Here is a 12,401-nt window from a genome sequence, read left to right on the forward strand (position 1 = left end):
TCAATTATTAATATGGGTTATGGTTGAAAAAGTCTAAATGCCAAGAAAATACACAAAGTTCCTATGGAAGGTATAGTGGATGGTCTTCCAAGCACAGAGATCAGAACTTGAAGAGACACGAAAACAGGAAAGAGGAGGGCTGTTAATGAAGTGAGAGGAAAATTTGGAAGACATCTGTCGAGTACAGCAAAGAAAACCCGTGAGCCCAAGAATGGAGATCAAAGAGGGAAGCTGGCATGCCGAAAAGAACTTAAATGCCTACAACTGTGATCTGATTGCCAACGAGAGGATCACATTTCCTGGGGATACTTTACACAGAAGCTCAGTTTCATGGAAATGTTGGTTACAAGTCAAATGAAGAGAAACATGGCATTTGAATGTAAGCCTTGGGAAAAGCTACAAAAAAAAGTGCTTCAAAATATCCAACTACAACTACAACAGAACCAACACAAAACCAACTTTACACAATGACACTATAATATCTAGCTTTTGTCATGTGTATATTGTTGCCAACCTTCACAAGACATAATATTTGTCCTATACTTGAGGCTATTTAAGAATGAACATGCAATTAGGGTTGGTGCGATCTGATTGGCTCAGGGCTTATCACATGAATATACGTGAGTTTTCAAGCTTGCTGATGCCAAGATAAATGAGCAAGAAATCATGATATTTTCAATCTAATAGGACACTTAACATGACATAGAAATAATAACCCTGCCTTGAAAAAGATATAAAGTGTGCATTGTCTTCTAAAGGATGATTCCTGGTGCATCCAAACAGATGGGGAGTCAGCTGTGAGGCGAGAGCATGAGCCAAAGTGGCCAGCAGGAGTGGCTGCGGGTGGAAGCCAGGAGAATACTCTGAGGACTCTTATAGTGTTGAGAGAAAGGGGAAAGAGGACAAGAGGGAAGCAGGAGGAAGAGGCAGGGCAAAAGAAAGGGCTGAAGGTTTAGGAAACAGAAGGATGGGGAACGAAAAGAGGGAGGCTGGAAAAGGGTCCCATCAGGTGTCTTATCAGTCACCAATCCAATGCCTGGGACTCAACCAGACAGACTATAGCAGGCACCTAGCTAAAAGCAAGTCATGCAGTGCTGCCTCCCCAGAACCACAACTTGTGCTCCCAAATCTTTGACAATAAAGGGCCAATCTATTCTGAGCAGGACCTTCCCAATCCATGTAGGGAGAGATGGACAAGGGAACCGAGCGTGATGCTGATGGCAAGGGTTATGTCTAAAGCATCCACAATGGCTTGACTCTCCCCCTCAGAGCCCATTTGAGTGTGAGGCTGCCACACCACAGATCCCAACACATTAACCACTGAAACCCAGCAAGAAGGTGTTCTCATCTCTCAGCATCTTTTCCAGACTGTGGAGCTTCCAGCAGATGTCCCTCTCATTGCCACAGAAGGCAAAGAGATTTTAAAAGTGCGCCTGGTCTCCACATCTCCTCTTACCTTGGTTAAGAAAGTTACTATGGCCATTAAAGTCGTCCTAATATCATTTATTTGTGGAAGCTAAAATAAGAACTGATATTTATTATACTCTTTTTTCAGAGGAAGAATTCTGATGTTCACAGATTCACATTTACTTCTATGATTTTACCCACTAACCTATATTGCTATTTTTCAATACTTATCTTCTCATTTTTTAATGAAACTGCAGATTAGGATAAACCTGAATAAGAAAGCATATCCATCAACACTTTCCTTCTAATGCTACTGAAAATATGAGCAGTTAGAGCAAAATTCTGTAACAGGATCGTCAGGGGTTGTTTGAAGAAGATGGACCAGAAGAGGAACGGAGGGGCAGACTTCAGATTATCTGATATACTGTCCTAAACCAATTGGTTAGGGGTAGTTTAACTCCATCTGGAAAGTGAAAGGAGAAGGAACTGTCCTGCCTCCTCTGACAGCATAACTGGAGCAGGACTAAATTCCAGAGTTCTCTGCCAGCAAGACTTTGGCAGCCACCCCAAACTCCTCCTTCAACGACAGAATCTGGGACTCTCAGAAAGAAGGCCTATGAGGTCTTGCAAGCCTTCACATGCGTGTGCACAGTGTACTTTCAGTGAGGCCCTTGGAACCCCAGGACATTTTCTTACCAACCAACAGAATGGAAAAATCAAAGGATGGTATTCAAGGAAAAAGGAAATCTGAAACTCCACCTTGGCATCACATCGGAAGCAAAAGCACCCCAGTTCCAGGTGCTCAGAAGCGTCTGTGCACTGCTCAAAAGGGAAAGACCTTTCCATGTTCTGAAGATGCAGTGGAATGCATTTCAAAGAGGTTTTAGGTCATAAGATTTGCAATGTGCTCAAAAATTGTCCTGAAAACAGAAGAAGATGAGCCAGAATGTATAGGGTAATGTATACAATGAAAGAAACCATTTCCCAAAGAAATCGTGTGACCAGGACTTTGCGAGAAGGGAAATTCATGGCACATTTGCTTTACTCCAGTGTTATACACTGATGGGCTCATGAGGTCTTGGTTTGTCTTACTTATTACATGAATTAATTTCTTTATGTATATCAAAGCTAGTGTATGACAACAGGGTGGAATGGCTTAACTCCTGGAAATTCAATCGTTAAATGAGGACAAAGAATTAAGACACTGATGATTTCACATAAAATAAAATGACATTTGTGTGGTCAAATAGAACTGATTTCAAATTCCTCAAAGGCAGAAATTGTTCTACTCCTCTTCGTAATCTTTATATGATGATTTTTAAATATTACTTGGATGACAAAAATAAATGTAAGTTCAGTCCCGATAAAGGAAATCAGTCACAGCTTCTCAGATCTAGCTTCTGAGATTTTATAAAATTAGAGAATATCACTTATGTCCTAATACTAAAAACAAATGTTAATCTTAATCTTAAGCATTTTTGTATTGTACTTTGGAATAATTTTTCGGGCTTCCTTCTCAAACAGTGTTTTAAAATCCTAGAATCAGGCAAAAAATAACAACAACAACAACTTTTAGATAGAAAGTAAAACTCAAATAGCAAAATAATTTACTTGCAACTTTTAAATTTTACTCTATATTCTTCTAGGAGCATTTATCAAGTATTTATACATGCACATTTCCAAAAATTGTTGATTAGTTATTCTATAGCTCTGGCCATATTGGAATTACCAGAGAAATATTTTTAAAATCTCTTACCCTGGACTAATGGAATTGTGATGAGGCAGGGGTAGTAGAGCATTACTGATAATTTTGAAAACTCAGTTATCCTCATGTACAGCCAGGATTAGAACTGTTGCGATGGATGTTACAAATACTGGTGAACTTATGTTAAAAGAAGAAAAGGTAAGGTAAGGTTTGAAGTGGACAAAACTTTTCTCTACAAGTAATTTCTAATCTGATCAGAAGGTGCTTGACATGGGTGAGTTTGGTCTGGGTTTCTAATGGACGGGCATTAGATACATAATCCTTGACTAGAGAATGGTAACAGACTATCTATGGAAGCACCAAATCTTCTACCTCTTTTTTTTTTTTTTTTCAAAATTCTGGTGAGAGGAACATTAGCTGACTTTATAGCTTGTGTTCTAAGATGGCTTCAAACCTCAGACTAACTCTGAGGATCCCAAATTTCCAACAAAATCCCAGGGAATATAAATCAGGGTTCTGTTGGGTCAGAAAAATCTATTACATACCATAACTATCTCACCATGGAAGGTTTTCAGTGGGAAACACTGGTAAATATTATGAGCAGTGAACTAAATCCTGATTCAGTCTTGCTACCTACAGAACTTTCCCAGAGACCCCCAAGCCAACCTTTCCTACCATGTGCCTCCTAAAACCTTTAAAATCTTTCCAACACAAGAAGAGACTATGGGCTAAATAAAGGACCCACAGGGTGCTCAAGTATTATTAAACATTCTACAAGATTCTGAGTGTCATGCTGAGAATATTTCTTTGTACTACCTAAATTTTGTTCTGTTTCCTGAGAGCACATGGAAGAACTGCTGTTTTATTAACACGAAATAGCATCTGAGAGAAAATTTTCTGAGTTGCTGCCATCACATCTAGTAACAAAAGTATACCTTCTTTCCCCAACCACAAATTTATCCTCATTGTAATTCCTCCATTTACTTTAAAAGCCACTCTACTAATGTTTCTGAAGCACATTTTCACTGGGACTGCATGACCAAGTTCATACATATTAACTGCTTAATATTTTTTCAGATTTTTAAAAATCATTTTTGATTGTTTTTTCCTTTGAGAGATGGTGGCATCAATGAAAGCAATTCCTCTATTTTGAGGGAATTTGCTTTGTGTGGCCCCCTATATGGATTAACCATACTTGATGAACTACAGAGAAACTCAGCTGACTGTTAACAATAGATAGAAACAAAAGTCAGTTTGACTACTTCATCTTAAACACTTAGCAAAGATAGTTAAAACCAAAACACAGCTATTCCTGAGCATTTTAAATAATAATAATAGTTAAATGTAACTTCCAAGAATAAGTAAACTGGAGGCTACAAAAGAGATTCTTAGGCAGGAATGCCTGATAACTATCAAAAGGAACTGCCAGAGTAGTTTTTAGTTTAAAGCCTACAGCTATTTCTAACCTACACAGGTAGGCTTAGCGTTTGCTAGTATGATTATCCAGGCCTAAGTAACAGAATTAAAGGTTTCTGTATCAACAAAGGAATCTAGGTGCCAATTAGGGCCTGTTGCATACAGAGAAGATTCATATTGGATGCTGAATATTTACCTTTGCATTCTTAACATACTTACCTCAATTTTCGGGAATTTCCTAGAATCAACTCCAACTATGGAGGGACACAAATAAGCAGTTTGCCTACTGAGCATCTGCCAGTAATGGCTGAATTCTGTGGGAAGTTGATGGACTGAGTAATTATGCTCAAACTAGTGTGTCCTCTGGAGTCAGATTTCCTATGTCCATGGTTCTGCTATATCACTTAGTGACTTCAAGCTACCATTGAACATTTTGTGGCAGGTAGACTCTAAGATAATCTAAGAATAGAATTACCTCTCACCTTCTTACCAACAAGATATGGCAAAAGAGAGGGGCCTTCACTTCTGCAATTAGGCTACATAAGTCTACCTGCAGACTCTTCTGGACAAGTAGCCATAGTAGAAAGGCCCATCTGACAAAGAACTGAGATGACCTCTGGCCAATGAAGGCCAGAGATGAAATGAGGCTCTCAGACCAACGACCCTTCAGGAACTGAATTCTTTGACCACATTAGCTTGACAGGGAATCCTTCCCCAGCCAGGCCTTCAGATGAGACCCAGCCCTAGAACCTTCACTGAAGCCTCATGAAAGACCCAGCTAAGCCAGGATGACTTCTACCCCACAGCATGTTTGAAACAATGAATGCATTATTTTAAGCTGCTTTATGGAAATTTGTTATGCAAAAATATAATTAGCATATTCTTTAAGATACTAATAATATACTTTTCACAAGTGTGAGGATAAAAAGAGATCATTTACGTAAGCACAGCCTTAAACACCTAACCTGGTATATGGTAAATTCGGTTATATTTAATGAAATGTATGTATTTAATGCATTGTTTTTCCATTCATTTTTAGAACTTTTTTTTTAAGCTGATACTATTTATATTTACTGTGTGTGTGTGGGTGGGGGATACTGGGGATTAAACCCAGATCCTCACACATACTAGACAATTCCTCTACAACTGAGCTACATTTATAGCCTTTTTATTTTATATTATTTTATCTTGAGACAGGGTCTCAGTATGTTGCCCAGGATGCCTTGAACTTGTAGTCATCCTGCCTCAACCTCCCAAGGAGCTGAGATTACAGGCATGTACTACCACATCTAGATTTTTTTTTTTTACACTTTTGGTCATTTTTTTTAACAGATTTGTTTTTATTTTATTATTTTAGCAATTGATCACATTAGATTTTTAACTTTTATTTTTATGCTTGTTTTTACATAACTTTTATTAAATTCACCTCTTTTATGCCTACCTTTCTTTATAAAAGTCAATCAGGGAATACTTAAGAGGGAATTCTTTCTGAGGATGGTGACCCAGATAGAATGGATGGTCGTATCTCCAGAATGGTTGTCCCTTCACTCAAGGTCTCACTTTCACCTTAGAAAAACCCTCCATCAACTCGCACGAACCTACCTAAACATTTTAATCTTCTTTGCGACAATATAGTACTGATGAATTCTCTTCTTAAGTGGTCAGCTCTGTCTTGAATCAAGAGAAAGGGAGAAGCTAAAATTCCTTAAGATTTTGTATCTCATTGTCCAACTGAACAGTGTATGAAACTAAATGAATGATGTATCTAGGGGAATTTTATTTTTAAATCTCGAGTTTTTTTACATTCCTAATTTAAAGTTCTTTTATAACACAGCTGAATCTCATTTAGTTTTGCCTCGTAGATGTTCAATAATCAGGGCTCAAATAAACAAACATAGCCAATAAATCTGCCAAGAAACTTTAGTGCTTTAAAAAATACTAAAATAATTCTGTGGTTTCCCAACTTTTTTTCTTTTAGCAGCAGGGCTATTTCTTCTAATGTACTCTTTAATACAGTCCTAGCAATACACAGATATTCAAATTAAATCAGAACTCCCTCCACTAGACTTTGCAGTCCCCATATCAACCTCCCAACTTCTCTGCCCTAAGATGGAAGAGATCTGATGGTCCCTATCCCCTCACAAGTATCAACCACCCTTTGGAGACATGGACTGTGCTGTTAGAGGGACACATTTTTGTTTTGTCAAAGTTAAGATTGAGAGGGCCAGTACTGAGATGAGTGGCTGGAAAGTTTACAGAACAAGAAAAGCCTGCCTCCCCAAAGACAACGTTCTAAGTCCTCTTTCTAATAAATCATAAGGACTCAGAACAGAGAGAAAAAAGAAAGGCATAGTCGATGGCATCCTGTGGATCTCTTGGTCTTCGTTTCCCCTCTCAATACTTTAGTAATTGCCGAGTTTGAGCCCAGCAGTCACCTCTGTTGGGAAGGCCCCTCACTTCTCAGCCATCCTTCTTCTTGCCCCCAAATGCATTTGTCCTTCACACTTCTACTTGAGGGCCTTTTATAATATTTGACACCTCCAGTCTGGATTCGGTCCTTTTGGCTAGTCTCAAAATTCACTGTGCTTCACCCAAATTGGAGAAGGATGCCACTTGACTGGAGTTATCCCTTTCTATCCCATCTCCTCCACTAACGCCAGTTGCCTGAAGACAAGTGTCAAGTTTTGTCTTCCCAGTCTCAGCGCTCTCCATAAACATGGGGTAGAATTTATAACTTAAATAAACTAGTGGATCTTTACACAGATTACAGAGCTGATATTTCCTCAAAATCAAGGGTAATGTCTTGGCCATGCTGTCTATGTGGCTAGGGCAAAGTTATTTAAACATGTGGAGGCATAATCTGATGCTTTACAAAATGCAAGCAATAGGATACCTACCCACTTTGCAAGGGGATTTAGACAATTTAATGAGCTCATTAAAAATATGTAGCTCTATAATCTTAGCATGATCCCTGCCTTATGGATGCCTTGTCCAGTCACCTGCCATCTGCCAGGTGGACCTCTGGACTGCTCTGATACTAAATACCCTTAACTGTCCACACCTCACCTGATAGAGACCAAGACTTTGGGTGACTTTCCCCCAACTTCATCCCCTTTCAGCAGGAAGCAGTTTGGAGATGTCATCACCCATTTTTCCATAGAAGTGGAACTTGGAAATTGACAGCGAGGAAATATAACAGTGGTCCACTTTATACTTTAAATATAGCCCTTGCTGCTCTGCCACTGCAACCTATTTTTAAAATGGACACATTTCTTTCTCTTCTTCTCTCCCTCCTCCTCCTCAATCTCTCCTACTCCCTAATCTCAGGGAAAACAGGGTTACCTCTCTTCCCCCTATTAGGCAGATTTATCTGTCCTTGAGTACAAACCCACCATAGAAATGAAGTAATCCAGAATTTGGGGATGGTACCAGAAGAGCTCAGAAATGACTGTCTTCCAAATTGACTAGTGAACATGTGGAATGTAGCCTTTAAATCACCTCTTTAAAAGCCCCCTGTTCCTGATGATGGGCAGAATCACAGCCTTTGGGACTCAGGGTCCCCTATGTTTCTCCTTTGCTAGCCAAGCAGAAATATTTTCTATTTATTAATAAATAATAATTAAGGGGGACCATCAGATCTCTTCCATCTTAGGACAAGGAAATATTAATAATAAATAATAATTATTTAATAATACCTATTATTTACTTTTCTTCAGAAAAATAATATATATTTAATAAATTATGTGTATATATATATATATATATATATATATATAAATTACCACCTGCAGTACACATTAAAAAATGTCATCTATGAGAATGAAAACAATAGCAGTAGTAGCTAATAGCCATGATGATGGTCACTGTTATATCATCTGTTCCTGTGTTTTTTAATACCTGACCTGAGAGACGACTACCTTTTCAGGTAAAACCTCAGACAAAGAGCGAGCTATCCATTCCCTCTGCCACATGACAAGAATCACACCCAAGATCCCCAGGCCCCCTGACCATGTGACTATACTTGCTACTCGATGCTCCTCTGTGGTTTTCCTCACACATGCCTTAAAGGGAGGTATGATAGACTTGCCTAATAACAGTATCCTTTGCCTTCAGGCTGAATACAACCCTTCATACACAGGAGTTTTAGCAGGTGTGTCAAGCCTCTGATGTCCAATTGTAAGATTTTGTTGGCTCCCTTTACTCGGTGTGATTTTGTTTTCATATGTGTGATGGGGAGAAGAAACTTCTATGGTACAAGAATAAAGGTTATGAAGGTTGCTGGAGCACAGGGGCTTCCTAAGGTACAAAACAACGAGATTCATCTCAGGGGCCTATGTGTTAGGGTCCAATTGTCCTCCTGAAAGTTCAAGTGGTTCTCACCTGGAGAAGCCATGCAGCCTTTCCCATCTCCACTGAAACCCTGATCCTAAGGCAAAGGTGCAGCTTCCCCTGGAGAGTGTCTGCCCACATTCAAGGAGCACAGTCAGACTGGAAGGGGGAAGATGATTTGCCCAGTGGTCACACAAAACAGTAGGTCACTATCTCACCCCACCTGCCCACCAATGACACACTACCAAGCTATCTCAGAGATTTATCTTACAGTTTCAACAAAAGATCATATATTATTCAGTGTGCACTCAATATTAAGCCACCTTTATACTAGGAATAAGAATTTATTGGAGGCCAGTTATGTATAAGACCCTTTACTAAAATCTCTGCATCTCTTAACTCATTTAATCCTAAAATACTCTGAGATAGATACCATTTTGCCCATTTTACAGATGAGAAAACTGAGGCTTAGCTAAGTAACTTGCCAAAGAATATAGTCATTAGCATATAGGCAGATGACATGTAACAGATGATTTCTTACAAATAATCAAAATATATATATATATATATATATATATATATATATACACACACACACACACACACACACATATATATGTGTGTGTGTGTGTGTGTATAATGTTTGTATCAAATGTAACTTTGTCTTAGGAAAATGAGAAAATTAAGATGAACTTTAAACATTGTATGAGAATCAATTTTATTCACAAGAAGAATAGCGTTCTCACACATGCTATAGGGTGTGATGCCTAAGATTTGGGTGAGAGACCCTGCTTACCAAGTGGGAAATAGGGTAGAATGTGGATTTTTTAATCAGAAACCCAGTATCCACTCCTGGCTCTGCCATTAACATGGGAAAAATCACTCAACTTCTCTATTCTTTGGATGCCTTCATTTAGAAAATAAACGTCAAGCTAAGCCAGTGATTTCCAAATATTGGCCTGTAATGAAGTTTTTATCAGTCTGTGGCAAAATGAGTAAAATAAGGATAATAGACTTGTTTGTGTAGTTAAATTCACTTGTTTTATAAATCTGTTAAAATGGTCTGTTTTATGAAAAATGGGAATCTTAAATAACACATGGTCCTTAACTAACTCTAAATTAGGTAGAAAAAAAGAAAAACCTTTTTTTCCTTCTTTTTTTTAATCCTATTATAGCCCAGCATTTCTCCAAATATGTTCTGGAACAGACAAACCCCTGGCAAGATATTATTACCATCATTTAAGTTAAATGAATTTGAGAAACAATGGGTTAAAAATTATAAAATGCTAACATCTATTGTGAATACCCAACCTATATGGACAAAGTATCAAAGGTTCCCCAAGTAATTGACAAAAAGCAGCTGCCTGCCCACTGTCACACACACACCCCCCCCCCCCCCACACACACACCATCATAGGACAGAACACCTATTCCTGGAACACAGTTTGGGAAAGGTGACTTCAGCTAAAAGTCCCTCAGCAGCTTCCATTTGAAATAGCACTACAAACAATGAGACGTGCCATTTATTTTATAACAGATTTTTTTTAATTTACAAAAGAACCTGGATGAAAACACTTCAGATTAAAACTTAATTAAATATACAAATATTTCATGATTATTTTTTACAACTATGTTTTTTTTCCTTTACCATTGAAAATAAAGGCAAACTGTATTAAGAGGTCTGTTTTTAGTGAATGCAGAATAATTAAAGCACTTGGGATTTGCAGAAGTTTGCAATAAACCAAATTTTGGCTATCATCTCTACTTGGTGAATAGAAAATAAAATAAAACCATCTATAGGTATTGAGATGGAGAAAAACCCCAGACTCCTCTCAAATGATATGTTATTATTAAATGTTTCATCACTATGAAGGGTCAATTCTAAATGCTGGTAGCTCAGACTCATTTTCATCACAGTTTGCTATGACCAAGGAACAAAATTCTTGGTATAAGAAAAAGATCTGATAGTGTTTGCTTTTCTTTTTTCTTTGCATAATTATTAGATCAGAGTTGAGAAGTTTTACTTCGCCTTTTTATTGCTTTTCACATCATCATGTGAAATACCAACCAGCCAAGTGCTTCAGCCTTCACATTCTGGATTCAAGTTTCACTTTACCCAGTGAAAGAAGAGCAGCTTTTGCTCGAGAGAAGATGATTCTGGAGTGAGCCCTCCAGGAAAGGACCCAGGCAAGATCTTCTGAATATTCTGACACTAACAACTTTTCTTGACTCTATTATGCACGCCAGGTTTTTGACAAGCCTGTGGCTCTGGGTTACCTCCAATATTTTCCATCATAACTGTACGGTAAATTCCAGCCTGTTTTTCATAATCCTGCTGACTACAGCAGTCTGCAGCCATAAAAGCCTTCACAGACCTAAAGTTGGCTTCCAAAAGTGCCTCTGCAAAGGAACGAAAGTACACACAACATTTCTGTTCAAAGACAGGAGAGGAAGGAGCCTCTTGTTTTAGTGCCGATGGGCTTAAAGAGTTTTTTGAGGTCTAAATTTAGAAAACTTAATTTTCTTCTAATGGCATTTGTAAACAAAATACCAACACTAAAATAAGAGCAGTTTAGGCAGGAGAAAGGGGGAGTGTCCTGTCCAACACATCAAACCCTCTTCCAAACTCCACTGGAGAGAAGTGTCTACCACTTAGCGCGTGACCATACTTTGGTCAGACCTGCCTAGACTCCCTCAACCTCCTGGTTAACAGGTATGCTTGAGGCTTGTGCCAAAGATTCCAGATTTCAGAATTAGCTTCTTTTAAATCTTAAGCGTGTGCTGGTTTAGTCTCTGAGTGATAAAAACAGCAAATAACTGACAAATTATAATAGCCCTTTACATAATATGATTCAATATACAAATACTGTAACTTGAAACTATACCATTCCAGTTCCCTTGAACATACCCAACCAAGAAGTTGGTTTTCATTTTTGCCATAAAGAGCTGCAATTGAAAAGTAAATAATGGGGAGAGTGGAGTAATAGCTTAAGCAAACCCTTTACACATTTGAACTTTGACTTTCTGCAGCATAAATCTATCCCCCCATATGATAGAGCAGATCATATTTAATATTAACAGTTTAAAAACAAGTATCTCTTAAAAATATTTTTAAAACATAAAACATCAGAGCTACTTGCCTTTTGGCAATTTCTGTGCATTTCCCAGGGCAAGTGCAATACTTCCACAGAGAAGTAGACACCCCAAGCTGGAGAGCATGTTGCATTTGCCACCTCGCCCGGGGAGTGATGCTGGTGGGTGCCTCGCAACCCTGGAGCTGCATTTAAGTGGATGGTCTCCCAGTGACAGAGGCGGGCGGCTGCACTTAGCTGTGCCGTGGGCTTACTCACAGGGGGTGGAGACAAGATGACATCACACCCTTTCCCACACACACCAAAAAAAAAAAAAAAGGCACAACAGCAAAAACATAACATCATATTTCCCTCTGTGAAATTCTGTCTCTTCTCTTCCCTCTGTAAAATAAAGATTGAAATTATGGCCAATCTACATTTGTAAAAGAAAAAGAATTTGGGAAATTTTTAAA

At 38.4% G+C, this 12,401-nt stretch overlaps 1 protein-coding gene across 3 annotated transcripts in view; it reads right to left on the reverse strand.

The window, feature by feature from the left end:
* Nucleotides 1–12,164, reverse strand: part of Abi3bp (ABI family member 3 binding protein) — a 233,185-nt gene extending 221,021 nt beyond the window's left edge. For 2 of the 3 annotated variants that reach the window (XM_026402396.2, XM_026402392.2), the window contains exon 1: nt 11,998–12,158. In XM_026402396.2, coding sequence (XP_026258181.2) covers nt 11,998–12,076 — 79 coding nt within the window. In that variant the 5' untranslated portion in view covers nt 12,077–12,158. Of the gene's footprint in view, nt 1–11,997 lie in introns of all 3 variants that reach the window. The other variant, XM_026402395.2, reaches the window with a different exon arrangement.
* Nucleotides 12,165–12,401: the final 237 nt, after the last annotated feature.

This window comes from Urocitellus parryii, chromosome 2, assembly GCF_045843805.1.
Source record: "Urocitellus parryii isolate mUroPar1 chromosome 2, mUroPar1.hap1, whole genome shotgun sequence".
In the NCBI taxonomy this organism is placed as follows: domain Eukaryota; kingdom Metazoa; phylum Chordata; class Mammalia; order Rodentia; family Sciuridae; genus Urocitellus; species Urocitellus parryii.